The following is a 16,661-nucleotide window of genomic DNA, read 5'->3' as shown; positions in this document are numbered from 1 at the left end:
AAGGGGAGGGTACAGCTCAAGTGGTATAGCACATGCTAGCATGCATGAGGTCCTGGGTTCAATCCCCAGTATCTCCTCTAAAAATAAATAAATAAATATAATTATCTCCTTTCCCCCCACCCAGGAAAAAAAACTAAAATATAGATAGATAGATAGATTGATTGATTGATTTAAATTCAAGAACCACAAAACACAGACCCATTGGCCCACAAAAAATCTAGACAGACATGACTATTGCATATTAAGAAATTTAGAAAGTTTGTCAGCATATAAATCAATTTCTTATGGGAAATATTATAGAAAAAAGAGCCAGACATTATGTGGCAATGACATTCAGCTGTTGCTTTTCTTAAGCTTTGTGGTTTGTAGATATTTGACTATACTGATTGAGCAATATTTAATACTAAATTGCATCAACATTGGTAGGACAAATTTGCTCCTGTCATGACTTTTGCTGAAACAAACAGAAGTTAATGTCACTTAATGCTTTGCTTACCTATCCTGGGACATGAAGTGGAGAATCACACTATCCAAAGAGAAAAAATGAAGAATTGTATGTTGTTTACTTTTTTACCCCTATTTTCTAGAACAATGCTTTGGTGCATGTTAGGTATTCACTGAATCTTAACTGAATGAATGAATGAAGTATCAAAGAGACAGAATGAATGATTTTGGACATGAATGTGACCTCTCATGAATAGATGTGGGAGGCTACTCCAGGAATCAACTGGCGTGTAAAATCCTAGGAGCCTAGGGGCCTTAGAAATTAATATAAGGTTTAATTTCCAAGGACAGTCAGGGGTTATAAATTGGTGGCCTGAATAAGTGACTGTATTCCACCCTTGGACCTGTGTTGGCTGTCTTACACTTAAAAAAAAAATCACAGTAAACTGTTAGATTTCTAACTTAAAGGTTTTACAAGTGTAATGTGTTGAAAATGGAGTCAAAATAAATTATGTAATTTGTTATGATCTGGGTTGTGTTGCTCATTAGGCTATGGATCAATGATGTTTGTTAAGTTGTAAGGGATCACACAGGAAGCCGGCGTGGACTCTGGTATCCGGGGAGCACTCATGCCCTCTGGAAGGTCTTTTGTGCTTACAAGGTATGTTTCAAAATTAATTAATGACACAAAAGTGTACTAAGGGACTGCTAAGTGTCAGGCACCACACGTCACTCGAGAGACACTGATCTTCATTAAGACAATTGGAAAAGTAGAAGCAGACAGGTCAGAAGTGTTGTGAGAATGAACATTAATGAGATGGGGATGCTGGGGATACGAAAAATGTGAAGGTATGGAGAACTGACAATGACTAAAAAAGGTGATATAAAACCTAACAAAGATGGGGGATTCTCTGGGCAAATGTTCACTTGGTTATTATCTCCATGGGTTTATGTGTAGGACTTTTTATGAAGATAAATGCAGAGAAAAGTGATGGCATCACTTCGCCTTCTCTGTGTCCTCCCTCTCTGGCCCACCTTGTGATTCAAAAGGTCTTAACCAGATTTTTGGGATGGGCAGTGATGAAAGTCAGTTTATAGTCTGAAGGCAGAGATGTTTTGACATGATCAGATTATGAGACCAGATTAGGCAGAGGATCATAGAACGCAACAGCCTGGACCTAAATCCTGCTCCTTCACTTATTTGGCTTATTCTGTAGGTTATTTGAACATTTGGAACCTCAGGTTCCCCATTTAGAAAGTGAGGATAATAAAAGTGCCCATTTAATCAGAATATTAAACGCAAAGCGCTCAACATGGCACATTAAAAAATGCTCTTCCTAACTGAGGGATCTATTTTCCCTGGAGTTACCATGAAAATTCAGAAAAAGGAAAAAGAAGGAGGTAGGGAAGAAGTCCCTGTGAAAGGCACATAAGCTTTGAATGCTAACCTATGAACGTTTGTTTATGGGAAATTAAAAATACATCAACTCTCTGCCTCCACCTCAGGTGAATTCAGTCTTCTGTACAAAGACAGCATTGAGTGAGTTTTCATGATGTGAACATCACCAGCTGGAATTTAGTAGCTGGAACACCACCCATTGTCCATCCCAAGTCCTAGTGTCACCACTTCTCTCTTGGTCTGTCTCTTGGGAAAAGACAAACCAAGCATGTGTGTCTTTCAGCAGAGACCACAGAGACTGGATTCCCTGGACACACCCTGAAGCCACGCTCATGGTTGTATCTGATGGGGAGGACCACAGCTGCACTTGCCATCCTCATAGGAAGACAGATGATATGACTTATTTATATGTGTCAGATGTTCATGTGCACAATCAGGAGTCCCCTCCCTGTGGATGTATCCTGAAGTCAAGCCCAAGTGTGGTGAGATGCATTCCAGTTAAACTCACAGTCTCGTTAGTTGAAGAATTCAGAGCAACGTCAACTTGCTAATCCATGATTAGAACTTAACACTTGATCACAATTACCTGACTGTGTACCAGATACTTTCACCTGCTATCTTGTTTCTTAAATGAAATTATCTCCATTTCACAGATAAAATCACTGGGGCTCAGAGAACTGTCCAGGCTGGGAAATGAACCCCCAAACATAAGCTTTTCTCAGGACACTTACAAGCTTAGTCAGAAGCCATTCTTGGTTCAGTGCCCCTAAGCCTTCTAAGGGGCAAGATAAGACCAGTGAAGCAAATCCTGTTCTCACCACCCCCATCAAGGGTGCCTCCTTACCATCTCCATTTGAGCCCAGTAATCTAATACATAACTTGCAAAATTAAATTCCTTGGGTCTAACGTAGTCATTCCAGCTGGGGGCTCCAGGTCCTGATAAAAACCGGCTGCACAGGCGCTGAGGGGCAGGGTGGAAGCCATGGAAGGATTTGAGGATGCCCCGGAGGACTCGGAAGTTCATTAGCCATTGCATGGTGGGTGGAGCAGTCCTCAGGAAGCAGGCACAGAATTCTCAGCTCACCACCTGCCTTGGGAAGAGATGGCGAATAGGTTGATCGCTGGAGCAGGAATTTCCTCTGCAAAATGAAGGCGTATTCCTGGTTAATTGCTAGAGTGATGGCTTTATTTGAGCTCATTGGAATTTGGGAGGCACAACTTATTGATTTAGGTGGGATTTCTCTTCTCAACTGAGGAATCACAAGGCAAAAAAAAAAATAAATGATGGGGCAGGGCTGTAGCTACTAGATAGGGTTGGCACACATCCCTGAGGGTCTTCTTGTTCTCCCTCACCCCCTGGGACGGCACCCATGTAGCCCTCATTTTGGTAGAAACTGACCATTTTGAAAGTCCTGTATCTCATACTATCCTTGCTCTGGAGGTCTCTCTTCCCACTGAACCCAAATATGTGGTTCTCATGGAAACTGTCAAGTTTTTAAATGATTCCACCACCTGTCCAAAGTTGATTGGTCCAGAGTCAAGCAGTCATTTCCCACGATTTTTTTTAATCCAAACTGGGCGAATCATAAACCCTCTCCAAAATGTTTGTGTAAAATTTTCATAGAAATAAGGAGCAGAGAGTATCTCAGAGGCATTCAATTTGCTGGTTCATATTGTTCCTAAGGCCCCTCTTCACCTCAGCCCTTCTCTTGTTAATATCCTGAACTGAATTCGATGAGCCAGCAATTTTTCCTGCCCGAGACTGGGGTCCTGTCACTTGGGGCTGTAAGAATATTGACAAATATGCCCAACCATACTCAGGACAGACGAGGCTAATATCACAGCGACTTCCCTACTGGATTGGGGTCTGACACCAGGGTCTTTCCCAGGACAGCATTCCAGGCAACGATTACCAATCTATCACTTGACCCATGAAGTAAAACTTGTCACTCCAGATCCCAACAAATGCTTCTACCTGGGAGCAAAACCCTCATGTATTAGGGTCCTTCTTAAAGTTTGATTGTGAAAATTGGAAGAAAGCCACGTCAGAAATAGTTTTGAGGTTCAAGCACTTTATCATGGTAAACAATTAAGCTCCCTCCTCCTCAGTTTCAGCAGTAAGATGATACTATCTGACAACAGACCTGTAGAACAGATTGGTAAAACTTGACTCAATTTATTTTCAACTTGTTTAGACCCATAGTAACCTAATGCCAGTTAATTTTGTTGCTGCCCTCAGAACACTGCTATTGTCTGTCTGCAGAAAAAACGAGAGATATGTGAAAGTTTCACCCCTTAGTTTCGTCCCTGCTTGACAGTGTGGATCCTTGGGCCACGTGAACTAAAGTATGCCCCCTTCCATTTCAGTGCCAGTCATTCAACAGTACTGTCTTTTGTTTTGTCAGAGCACTTGAAGGAAGAAAGATCCTAAGATATTAGCTGGCCCATAACCTGGTCTTCAGACATATTACCTTTAGCCCTCAGTCTTTGGAGGAAATATTTTGAATTGCCAATATTTAAAATTTAGGAGATTTTATTTAAAAGCCTTGAAGAGTTCTCCTGAAAGCTTAGAAGGTCCAGCAACATTGGGCTTTCATTTCAACTTGGCACCAACTGACTGGAGCTGAGAACTGTCTGCTCAATTTACATGGAAGTTTCTCTAATTTGACATAGTTTCTGCCACTTCTCATTTTGTCACACCCACCTGCTTCTCCATTTACTGTACCTGTCCAATCCTTGGGGATCTTTGACTTTAAAAATCTTGATTTGGCCAACATCCCAAGAGGGACAGGAATTTCCCCTAGGTTGCAAGACAAACTTAGTAGCAGAATTGGTTCTAAAAGCCTGACTGCTCTGCTATTTTTTCCCAACACATACCTCCCTCCACAGGCATGAGCTGAGTTAGAGTAAGAACATCAGTTTCTCTTTTTATACAAAGGTATATAAGTAACCTCAGGATCTTCCTTAAAATACTCAAGGAGAGCGTACACAACACTTTAATAAGTGGCTAAAAACCAAAACAAAAGGAAGAGTAGTAATGAGGAAATGAATCCTTTGCTGTGGGCTGAATTGTGTCCCCTCAAAATTCATATGTTGAAGTCCCAACTCTCAGCACCTCAAAATGCGACTCTATTTGGAGACAGAATCTTTAATGAGGTAATTAAGTTAAAATGAAGGCATTAGATGGACCCAATCCCATATGACTGGTACACAGTGCCAAGAGGTCCTGCAATAGAGCTTTGATTTCACAAGCATTCGGACTGGAAAAGCTATTTATTTTATGAGACGACATACTTAGTGTGTTATAGGGGGTCCTAGTGTTACAGAGCAAGGTTCGGCTCCACTGTCTACCAGCTAAGAGGTCTTGGCCACCATTTACGCCTCTGAACTTGGGGGGCACAGTCATAATGCCTGCTATCTGGCTTCCACAAAGATTAGTGAGATAATCTATATAACACTTTTACAATAAGGGCTCAATAAATGTTGAGGTGCTCTCTAGCTCCCAGCAAATTCTGAAGCCAACCCCCAAATTAGATAATTAAAAAGCTTTTTTTTTTTTTTTTTTTTTTTTTGTATAATGTGAACAAACTTCTGCAGAGTGGAGTTTTCTTTCCAGTGTTGATCTTCTGGGTCTTTTTTATTCCCCTTAGCACCCTCCTCACACAGCTCACCACATTTAAGAAACCAGATAGCAGGTAAAAGTATCTGGTACACAGTCAGGTAATTGTGATCAAGTGTTAAGTTCTAATCACGGGGTGGCAAGTTGACGTTGATCTGAATTCTTCAACTAATGGGACTGTGAGTTTAACTGGAATGCATCTCACCACACTTGGTGAGCTGTCTAACATTCAGTTGATCACCTATGAGCCAGCCATGGTGCTAGGTGTATGACATGCGTGTTCGCATCGATCCCTCTCACTCAGTACCATCATTCTCATTTTGCAGTAAAGGAAATGAACTGTCAGAGAAGTTAACAGACGTGCCCAAGGTCTGTAAGTGGCATTGCCAGAATTTGAAATTGGGCCTTCAGATTTTAAGTTCAAGGCTCTGTATACACTTTGCTGCCCTGTGACAGATACACACACACACACACACACACACACACACACACACATATATTCCCCCCCAAATAAGGTGTCATTCACCTTTGTCTTACCTGATACTGTCTATGAAACACTTGGGCTAGGTCTTGGACTGGGACTTTGCACGTTCAGTTCTCTCTGATCAGAAGTTTCCAGGAGTGTTCATATAACAGAACTTACTTCCTGGCCACCGCTGGGGTGGAGAACTTGGCAGGAATTGAATCATTGAAAGGGGGAGGAGATACTCACGTAGCAAAGGGCAGAAAGCAATCACAAGCTCCCATTGAGAGAAAAATCAGTTTGAAAAACAAACTATATAGTACTCTCCGATTCTTGTGGGCATGCCTTGCAGTGTGAATGAATAAATAAAGCCAAACGGAGCACTTTTGCAAGTTCTCTGAGGCTAACCTGCTCCTTCTCCCCAGTCCAGTACCTCCAATGTTTTCATTTGAATGACAGCCAAGTGCCAATGTTGGCTAGTCATTAAAGCCTGTGCTGTGGGGGCAGGGAGTTTTGGGTTTAAGCCTCAGGTCTGCCATTACATCTTTTTGACCTTCATGGACCTCCTGTTTCTATTCTTCAGTTTCCTTATCTGTGAGATAGGAGTAATAATAGTGACACCTGTCTCCTGTGGTGGTTCTTTGTTGCTGTTTTTGTTACTATTAGATGAAATAATACATGAAAAGTACATAGCACAATGCAAACATAATCCACGTGGGCTGTTTTATTAACTCAGGATTTTAAGAGAAACAGTTTGGTATACTCGAACAATGCATGGTCTTTGGAATCCCAAAGTCTGGAGCTTGAATCCTGGCACAGCCACTTACAAGATGGCCCATGGCAAGCCATTTACCTCTTCTAACTTTGAATTTCTCATCTGAAAAATGGAGGAGTGGGTGGTTCTTAATAAGATTGGTTCCATGTGATCTTTGAAAGCTCTGCAGGATGTACAGTCTGCAAAGCGCCTGGCTCAGGCATTTAGACTCTGGATTGATGCTACATTAGGTAAGCCTGGAATGTCACAGGTAGTGGCTTGCTAGTTTTCTTCTAGAGACATTTTGGGATCTCTCCAGTATCCTGGCCCAACTTTCCCATCACCTTTTCCCTCTCAACCTCCATTGAACCAGGGAGAAAAATACCTCTGCTCAAAGTCACCATGAAAGATCGCCGGAGACTCCTAGAACACCCCTGCCAGGGCTGAGGGGCAAGCCTGGCTTCCGAGATGTGGGTCTTGCTCCTCTTGGCCAATGCGTTCGTGATGAAACTTCAGCTAAGGGTAGACCCCTGTGACGGAGAGGAGCAAGTAAGAAGGCAGGGCAGGTTGACTGGCCACAGTAAGCTAAAGATTATAAAGTACAAGAAACCCTGTTAATCAAAGAAAAGAGGCAGTCACCTTTGAGAAGATAATGGGAACAGGAGGAACAGTGCATGACACAGTCTCTGTATCTCAAGAAATCTCTCGTGTGGAACTAACACCAGTGTTCCGGTCTGGAAGACAGGTGCTGGGGCCAGCAGCCTGGGTTTCAGCCTGGCCTTTACCAGTTACCAGGTCCGTGACACTGAGCAGTTCTCTTATCCCTTTGTGCCTCAGTTTTCTCACCCTAACAATGGGTGTATGGCACACAGTAGAATTCTCTGAAGATTCCACGTGCACGTCTCTCTCATTTCCAAGCTTCTTCTGGAGTTAGGGGAAGCTATTGAATTCCAGTTTTGGACAATGAACTCCAGGTGGAAGTGACACATGTCACTTCTGGCTTAAGGCATTTAAGAGCTGATATGAATTCTCTATAATCTCTTCCCCTGACTCAATAGTCCTGGACACCACGTGGGGAGCTAGTAATATCAAGTTATGGCGGAGAGCCTGGCTCTCTGTAGGGCCCTTTCTGTATTGTGGGTTTCAGATATCCATTCTGTCATACCTTCTGTGGGGCTTCCTGGGACATCTGGACCTTCAAAACCAATTGTGGGAGAGGCTCCCTATCCAGCTCAAAGCCCCAGGGGTCTCTGGTTCTCTTATCCCAGGACCCTCTTCTTTTCAGGGTACCCAGGCCTTGGAGATATGTGGGCAATGGAATGGTACCCATGAGTGGGTAGAGAAAAAAAAAAAAAAACAACAAAAAAAGTCATGACTCTACCAAAAAGCTGGATCTTAGATTCTGTAAGTACTCCTGCTCTTCTGAGCAAATGATCCTGCCCTGCTTACTCCTCCCCTCTATTTCTCCATCTGTGGGCAGACTGGCTCTCTCGGTTGACTGAAAGTTTAGTTAAGGGTAGTTAAATTAAAGAAGATGTTACTTCTGATCAGAGTTCACACAGCTGGTTTGCTGTGCCCAGTCTGGCTGGGAGCACATTCACTTTCTTGGCCCCCACTTCAGTTCCTCACTCTCACATCTCTAAAACTTGAACCTCTTCTTAGGTGTTCCCCTGAACCCTGTGAGGTCCTTCCACTGGCATGATATCCATGAATGTCTACTGCATCCCCGTGGAGATGTTGGGTCACTCCCATTTCCCAGATGAGAAACTGAGGACTAAAGTGAGCAGGGCATCCTCTGTAGTAACAGAACTCAAGCTCATAACTTCAACTCTAAGTTAGCTGCTTTCCACACAGATCCTTGGCTACTTCTTTTCAGGAAAGATGACACTACTTGCCTTTTCTTTTGGATTTTCATTTTGGCCTCATCCCTTCCCTTCTCCTCTGTAAGCTTGCCCCATTCTTATGCTAATGTTTCTCAAACTTCAGTCATCCATGTTGCATCTTTCCTTCCTTCCTTCCATCCTTCCTTCCTTCTTTCCTTCCTTCCATCCTTCCTTTCTTTCGCTCTTTCTCTTTCTTTATATCTTTTTTCTTTTTGCTATAACCATGCACAATTACCTCTATTCTTACTTACTCAATATTTCTTTTTATATTTATTTCCTTAAAATTAAATAAAAAACAAAACAAAACAAAACTAACCCAAATGAAACTCTGTACCACTACTATAAGTAAAAAATTATTTTACTTGCCACAATGGAGGAAATTAAAAATGAATACAATGAAAGCAGAAATTGTCATTGTTATTAAATTCCATTTGGACATAGTTGCCTGTCAATTTTTGCAACTAGTCTCATTGACTTTTTGTTAAAAACAAAAATATAGGTTTCATCAGCTATTTATTGCTATGATTCTATCACATAAAAACAGCTTTCCAATCTCAGTGGCTTACACCAATACACATTTATTTCTCTCTCACAAGTCTGAGACCAGTGACTCTCTAGGGCATCTTCTCATAGTGGATGGCTGAAGCACCAAAAATCAAGTCAAATTGTGCAAACACATTTAAAATCTCTGCTTCCATCATGCACGCTAGCATTCCACTGGTCAAAGTTCAACCTCGTGGAGCAGAGAGCTATATTCCTCCCTGGGGTTGGGGGTGAGCTGGGGTGAGTACAGAGTGAATATTTGCTGAATAACAAATATATTCTACCACAAAAAACTGGTAGACGTAGAAGTAGCAAACTGAAACTTTCTAATTGCCTTAATTGAAAAGAACTTGAAAAAGACTGGCTTAACCCAGTCATAATTCATGTCCAGTGGTTAGCTCACTCTGGTTCTTAACAAAATCAGTGGTGGGGTGGTGGGGTGGGAATCAATGAACAAGGTGGTATAGAGGTGATGGAGAATGGCCATTGTCTGCTAGGGCTGCTATAACAAAATGACACACACCAGGTGTCTTAAAAAAACAAATTTATTTTCCCACAGTGCTGGAGGCTAGAAGGCCAAGATCAAAGTGCTAGCAGAGGTGGTTTCCTCTTGGCTTGTCCATGTCCATCCTCTTGCTCTTCATATGGTTGTCCCTCTGTGCTTGTACCCCTGATGTTTTCTGTGTATCCTAATCTCCTCTTCTTATAAGGACACCAGTCAGATTGGATTAGGTCCCACCTTAATGGCCTCATTTTAATTTAATTGCTCCTTTAAAAGCCCTATCTCCAAGTACAGTCACAGGCTGAGGTAGTAGGGGTTAGGAATTCAACATAGGAAGTTTGGGGGGGAGGGTACATTTCCATCTATAACAAGAGAGACATAATGTTTGTCACACTGCTCAAGTCCCTTCCTTCTTCAAAAGTTGCATCTGTGAGGGAGGAAAAATTACCTTCTATACTTCTAGGTTCTTCTGGCTTATCTAAGAATTAAATTGAGATGAGATAGATTAACAGGAGAAAATCAAATAAAAGTTTAATAAAACATATAAATGGGAGAGAACCAGGAAAACTGATTTTACCTCCAAAATGGCCAAAGCCCTCACCTTAAATGCCTTCTTCAGCCAACAACAAAAGAAAATGTTGAGGGCGGGGGTTTGGGTCTTCAGAAGAGAAGGAAGGCAATTCACATGGAGATGGAAAAGCAAATGTTTGGTAAATAACCATTTGCTGGGCCAGGCAGAGACAATAAGAGAGAGTGGATACTGATGTCTAGGCCCTGCTGGGCTTCCCACACCACAACTAGCCCATATTTTTTGCAGATGTCTCTGCTGATAGCTTTTTCTGAGAACAGGACCTTTATCTAAATCATTTTAGGCAGTGAAGGGGGAGATAACAAGAAAAACTTCTGAGGCTTCTGTTTCTTAAAAATAATCAGTCTAAATTAATCCTTATACCAGAGTTACACATTTTGGGGTCATGAATTTTATTCCCCTATGTTTCTTGATTTTGCATCCTTTCTTTCATTCCTCCTCCTTTTAATTAATGTTTATTTAAAAAGAATAGACTAAATTAGCTGTTTCTAGGTCTTTGCATCCCTCACTAATAACCCATAACCATCAGTTTTCTACCCTTAGTTACTCCATCAAAACTTAAACAACAACAAAAATCCTTGAGCATTCTTTCTGCCAAATGCAGTGGATCCTTTTTAGTTCTGACTCTTGGCCATTCTTAGCAATGTTGATCAACTCTCACATTGCTCTCTTCCAACTTTCTGTTATCATACTCTGCCTTTTCTGAGTCTTCTTTTTCAATATTGATTATAAGATTCTCTTCCTCTTTCTTCTCTTTAAATGTTACTGTTCTTCAAGGAGTCATCCACTCAGCCACCAGTTCTTCTCATTCCTTCTGTACTCTGCTTTCACCTCACTCATTTTCACTCTCTAATTTTCTATTCACATTAAAAATCTTTACTTCTCCCCTGAGTTCAAACTTAAATATCCAGCTGATTACTAAATATATACTAATCTCAGTACTTCATAGGTAACATAGATAAATTAACATGACCACAATTGAATTCAGTGTTCCCACCTCCAAACCTGTTCTCAGAAAGTCTTATAACCACCTACTTCAGTTTACCTTATCAAAAACCTAGTCAAAAATCTAAAAAACCTAATAAAAAATCATCCTTCTGTGTGCCTCCTTTCCCTTTTTACCCCATCCACCTTAGTCACTAAGTTACCAAGTTCCACAAAGAAAGAATTCTTCTTCTAAGCATTTCTCAAATTGCCCTTTGATATATTTAACAGTCAGCTACCAAGGTAATCATTTAGGAAAACATTGTTGACTGCGTTCCTCACTCTCCAGATAAAGTTCAAACTTTTTATCATGTGATAGGATGATCATCCCTTCTACCATTTCATAACTTGTACCTGATGTTGAAATGATACTGAATGTAAGTGAGGTGACTGTTATTTTTAAGGGTACATTCCTCCTTCTATCTTCAGATAATTGCAGCAATCCTGGGTCAACTTATGCCATCAACACGAACAAAAGTTAATTAGTCTGTGGATCTTCTAGAGTTAATGATTGTCCAGGGAAGTTGTGCACGTTCTATACTGGGTGACAGGAACTAGGCAATCATTACTTCTTGGTTTAGGGAGCTACTGGGGTATGTTAAAGACTTTTACTAGACAAAGACAGGAAGGACGAGGTAGTCTATTTTATCTCATCATGAAAAAGAAAAGAGTCGGTGGTTTCATTTTACAGGATTACCTTGGAGCTATTGCAGGTTCAGTTCCAGACCACTGCAATCAAGTGAATATCCCGATAAAGCAAGTCATACAAATTTTTTGGTTTCACAGTGCATATAAAAGTTATGTTTACACTATGCTATAGTCTATTAAGTGTGCGATAGCATTATGTCTTTAAAATGTGCATACCTTAACCATAATCTGACAATGCAAGGATGCCAAAACCCTTCAATTTGTGAAAAGCCTAATATCTGTGAAGCGCAATAAAGGGAAGGTCAATAAAATGAGGTATGCCCGTAGTTACAGTGAACCAGTCTGAAAGGTACTGGCCAAATATTTTGATTTCTTTACACAAACTGTATGGATGAAGGGATGGAGTAAAGGAAGGAGAGGCAAATTTTGTACTTTGGGTAAGTCATAGATTTTCCCCTAAGAGTATGGATTCCCACCTTCACTCATTCCTGACTCTGGAGAAGGTAAGGAGATCATGGACTGGGCACTAGTAAGGGGTTATGATCAAAAGCATTCTCACTCTAGGATAAAGTTAACAGTGAAAGTGTCAGAATGATCAATCTGCTAGATTTTAAATTCTTGGCAAGCATCAGTTAAATGATATTCCCTTCAACAGTGATGAATCCAGATTGTGAAAAAGAAAGTGTTGCTATTTGATTAGCAAACTGCATTTCTCTACTAGGCCAAACATAAAACTCGGGTGAATTTTAGTGGACTCCAGGAGAGGAATATATCACAGTATATTTACATTCTGTTGGATATTTAACTTATTTTTATTGAGTTATAATTAACATACAATATTATATCAGCTTCAGATGTCTGACATAGTGAATTGATATTTTTATACATTATAAAGTGGTCAACATAATAAGACCAGTTAATTTGTCACAATACAAAGTTGTTACAATATTTTGACTATATTTCCTATCTGCACATTATATGCCTGTGGTTTAGCAATTTTACAGCTGGAATTTTGTACCTCTTAATTCTCTTCACCTGTTTTGTTTGTCCCACCACCCTCATGCCCTCTGGCAACTGCTAGTTTGTTCTCTGTATTGTAAGCCTATTTCTGTTTTGTTTTGTTTGTTTACTTGTTTTGTTTTCTAGGTTCCATATATAAGTGAAGTCATGGGATTTTTTTTTAATCTCTGTCTGACTTATTTCACTTAGCATAATACCTTCCAGATTCATTCATGTTGCCACAGTGGTAAGATTTTGTACTTTTTTATGGCTGAGTAATATTCGTGTGTGTGTGTGTGTGTGTGTGTGTGTGTGTGTTTGTGTGTGTGTGTATCCACTCATCTGTAATAGGCACTTAGATTGCTCTTATGTCTTGGCTATTGTAAATAATGCTACAAAGAACACAGGGATATGTATATCTTTTTGAATTAAGACTTGCAACATTATGTTGAATAAAAGAGGTGAGGGTGGGCATGTTTGTCTCAGAGATCCCTTAAACTCTCCTCATTAAAAAAAAAAATTCTTCTTTTTAGTGTTCTGTTCAGGTGATATCTGCTATTTTGTCTTCTAGATCACTTATCTATTCTGTTGTATCATCTAATCTGCTGTTGATTTCCTATGGTGTATTTTTTTAAAATTTCACTTATTGTATTCTTGGGTTCTGATTGGTTCTTTCTCACATGCCTGAGTATTTGCTGAAGTTCTCACTAAGTTTCTGCAATTTCTCCTAAGTTCAATAAGCATCCTTATAACCATTTCTCTGAACACTTTATCAGGTAAATTACTTATCTCTGTTTCATTAAGGTTTTTTTTTTCTGGGATTTTATTTTGTTCTTTCATTTGGAACATTTTTTTTTTGTCTTCCCATTTTGTCTGACTTTTGTTTTTTGTTTCTATGAATTAGGCAAAAGAGGTAACTCCCGTGGTCTTGACAGAGTGAACTTTTGAGGAAGCATCTCCTGTATAGACTGCTTGTACCTGACACCTTTGGCAGGCCAGCTGGAGTTATAATGGGCCTAGGCTAGGGAAAGTCTCTGGGGAGCACTGCACCCAAGACCACCTTGGTGGGGTGGTTGGGGCTGGAGAAGATCCTGGCTAAGGGCAGTTCTTGGGTCAAGACTTCCTTGCTTGCTGGAGGTGGAGCAGGCATGGGCCAGAGGGAATTCTAGGAGTATTCAAACAATGGTGCACCTCCTGGATAGGGCTCCAGCAGTTCTCTGCCCTTTTGGCAGAAGCTGTAGGGTTAGCAAATGGGTACATTTTCTGTATAACTGAAGTACTCTTTAAACTATTTTTTCACTGTGTCCCAGGGTGAGCAAGTCTGCATTTGGACCCCTCAGCGATATCCCTTCCTACCACAGATCACTGTGATGTGGGAGGGATTCGCATGGATACTGTCTCCATATCTCCTACCCATTCCTATGTGGTCCTTCTGTGTGCAGTAGTTATTCAATCCATCCTGAAGCTTCTTCAAGAAGAATTATTCTGTATGTAGGTATAGATTTGGTGTGTCCCTGGGAGGAGGTGAGCTCAGGAGTCTTCCTATGCTGCCACCTTGTACCTCTCTCTCATGGATATTTTAAAAGATGATTTTAAGAGAAGCATTTTATCAAGGGCCAGAGAAGAAGGCAAGCAAATTGAAGGGGTGTATAGGCATTGTAGGCAGATAGGCTTGAGCTTGAACCTAATGCTGTCACTTCCCAGCTGTGTAACTTTGGATCATATTACTTAATCTCCCCAAGTCTTAATTTCCTCCTCTGTAAAATGGGAGGAAATAATAGTACCTGAATTGAAGAGTGATTGTGAACTTTAAGGAGGGGTAATGAATGTGTATTTTGCCATAGGACCTGACACTTAACAAGTACTTGATAAGTGATTGACATATTTATTATTGTTGCTATTATTATTAAATATTCTTAAGAAGAAGGTTCATAGACCCTCAGAGAGCCTTTGCTTTCTTCTCCAGCTCATTTGAACCTGCTAGGAATGTTCACCTTCCATCTCTGGATCAGAGATGAAGCTCTCATAGTCCTTTCTAGAGATCCCTCTCTCTCCTGGATCCCTGGCTCTGGGCTCCCAGAGGCCCTAAGAACTAACTCCATGGTTTATCCTTCAACAACATCACTCTGCCCATCTTTGTTTCCCCCAAAAAGAATCCTTAGGGTCTTGATTTAACAAATTATTTTATTATTTTTTTCTAGGAAGAGTAGATGCCAAAAAACCCCTTAAGCCACAAGGGAAGGGGCACCTTTTTGAGGTGCCTAGGTGCCTAGGTGCCTACACTGTTCTCACAGCTATGATCTGAAGTTTGTAGATGCCATGCAGAAACAAAACACAACAATCTTCATAAAATGCCTAGGACAATGCTTTGCATGTGGCAAATGCCCAATAAATGGTGGTTTCCCCATCTCTGGTCATAACTGCCCCCAAATTTGGAGTCACTTGAAGATGATTCTAATGTCCCAACTACACATACAAGTCTCTCCATCTGGAGTTTTTATCCTAGGGGTACAATGGGGTGTTATGGTCTTTCATTTCCTTTCTAAGACCTAATTTTCTGCATGATTCTGTCACTATTTACCTGTCTACTTGTGGGAGTAATTATATTTCCTTCCTTCTATTTCTCTCATTCTTTCTGTCTTCCATCATTTTTCATTATCAGTTCCTCTGACTATTTTATCGTATTCTTTCTTTTCCTTTCCTCCTTTCCTTCTTTTTTTTTAATCCTTTTTCTATTTCTTTTCCTTCCTCTAATGCTTTCCATCTTTCCTCCCAGCCTCCTTCCCACATCCCTCCCTCTCTCTTTTTTTTTTTCTCAGTTTTTCTTTTGGTATTTGAATCTCTCATTTTTGTTTCTTTTTTCTCTCTTCTCTCCTTTCTTCTCACTCATTCCTTCCCTCCTTTTCTTTTCTCAATACCTAACATGGCAAGATTTTGCAATAATAACTAAGAAAGACAAAAATTAGATCACGTCTTGTCATAAAGAATCTGATATCCTTAGAGGAAGGCAGATGATCCAAAGGAAAATGAAATGGGAAGAAGGAAAGGACCCAAAGTAAAACTTCCTGCAGGTCTCACTGGGCCCCTGCTTGCCCAGACTTCTTCCACTCCATGTCGCGAAGCTTCGCCCGGTTTATCTTCCCTGTGATGGTTTTAGGCAGGTGCAAGACGAACTCCATCTGTTGGGAAAAATTAGTCCAAAGTGGGCTGTTCATGCCCCAGTGGGGTTGGTTTTTTCTTTTCTTTTTTTTTTTTATCAGAGAAACTGCTATAGGGTGAGAGGAAACTCTTGAGGCTGAAGACTCCACGTGAGTGGGGACTGAGCCTGAAAAACTCCCAAGGAAGCCCCCCTGTGCAGTAAGAAGCTTCAGAAAGTGCTCTGGGACAAGGACAAGAAAAGAATGGCTAGAACTTGACATTAAGGTTAGTCAGCTGGTCTCTGACATTCCCTAGGACAGGGAAGAAGCAGCATGGTGAATGCAACATGACGTAGCAGACAACTCCGAGCTCCAGTCTTTCCTTTACCACTGTGGCTTCACCCAGGTCACCTGTTTTTTTCTGAAAATTGGTTTCTCAATTTTCCCACTAAGTACACTGGAGGATAACAGCTTTGTTGAGTTACTGTGACGAAAAGTGCAATTACCCAGACTAAATTCTTGGCATGGAGTTGTCAGGGAACAAAATTTGCCAGCCCAAAATGTGTCTTTTTGGCATGAAGATTAATTTAGGCTAATTATTTTTAAGAAACAGAAGACTTGGGAAGTTTTTCTTGTTACTTCCCCTTTAATTGCTTAAAAGAACTTAGATAAAGGGTATGTTCCCAGAATAGAGCTA

At 40.7% G+C, this 16,661-nt stretch overlaps 2 protein-coding genes across 6 annotated transcripts in view; both read right to left on the bottom strand.

The window, feature by feature from the left end:
* Nucleotides 1-6,116, bottom strand: part of ACSM1 (acyl-CoA synthetase medium chain family member 1) — a 30,561-nt gene extending 24,445 nt beyond the window's left edge. The window contains exons 1-2 of one of the 4 annotated variants that reach the window (XM_010982569.3): nucleotides 6,000-6,116; nucleotides 2,688-2,982 (exon numbers count right to left, since the gene is read on the bottom strand). In XM_010982569.3, coding sequence (XP_010980871.3) covers nucleotides 2,688-2,879 — 192 coding nt within the window. In that variant the 5' untranslated portion in view covers nucleotides 2,880-2,982; nucleotides 6,000-6,116. The remainder of the gene's footprint in view (nucleotides 1-2,687; nucleotides 2,983-5,999) is intronic. The other 3 variants (XM_010982570.3, XM_064478487.1, XM_010982571.3) reach the window with 3 other exon arrangements.
* An 8,877-nt stretch (nucleotides 6,117-14,993) lies between these two features.
* LOC105091130 (acyl-coenzyme A synthetase ACSM2B, mitochondrial) overlaps nucleotides 14,994-16,661 on the bottom strand; it is a 33,922-nt gene continuing 32,254 nt past the window's right edge. For both annotated transcript variants that reach the window (XM_010982572.3, XM_010982573.3), the window contains one exon: nucleotides 14,994-16,006. In XM_010982572.3, the coding sequence (XP_010980874.2) occupies nucleotides 15,902-16,006 (105 nt within the window). In that variant the 3' untranslated portion in view covers nucleotides 14,994-15,901. The remainder of the gene's footprint in view (nucleotides 16,007-16,661) is intronic.

This window comes from Camelus dromedarius, chromosome 24 (genome assembly GCF_036321535.1).
Source record: "Camelus dromedarius isolate mCamDro1 chromosome 24, mCamDro1.pat, whole genome shotgun sequence".
NCBI lineage: Eukaryota > Metazoa > Chordata > Mammalia > Artiodactyla > Camelidae > Camelus > Camelus dromedarius.
This window is presented reverse-complemented; position numbering and strand designations above follow the sequence as displayed.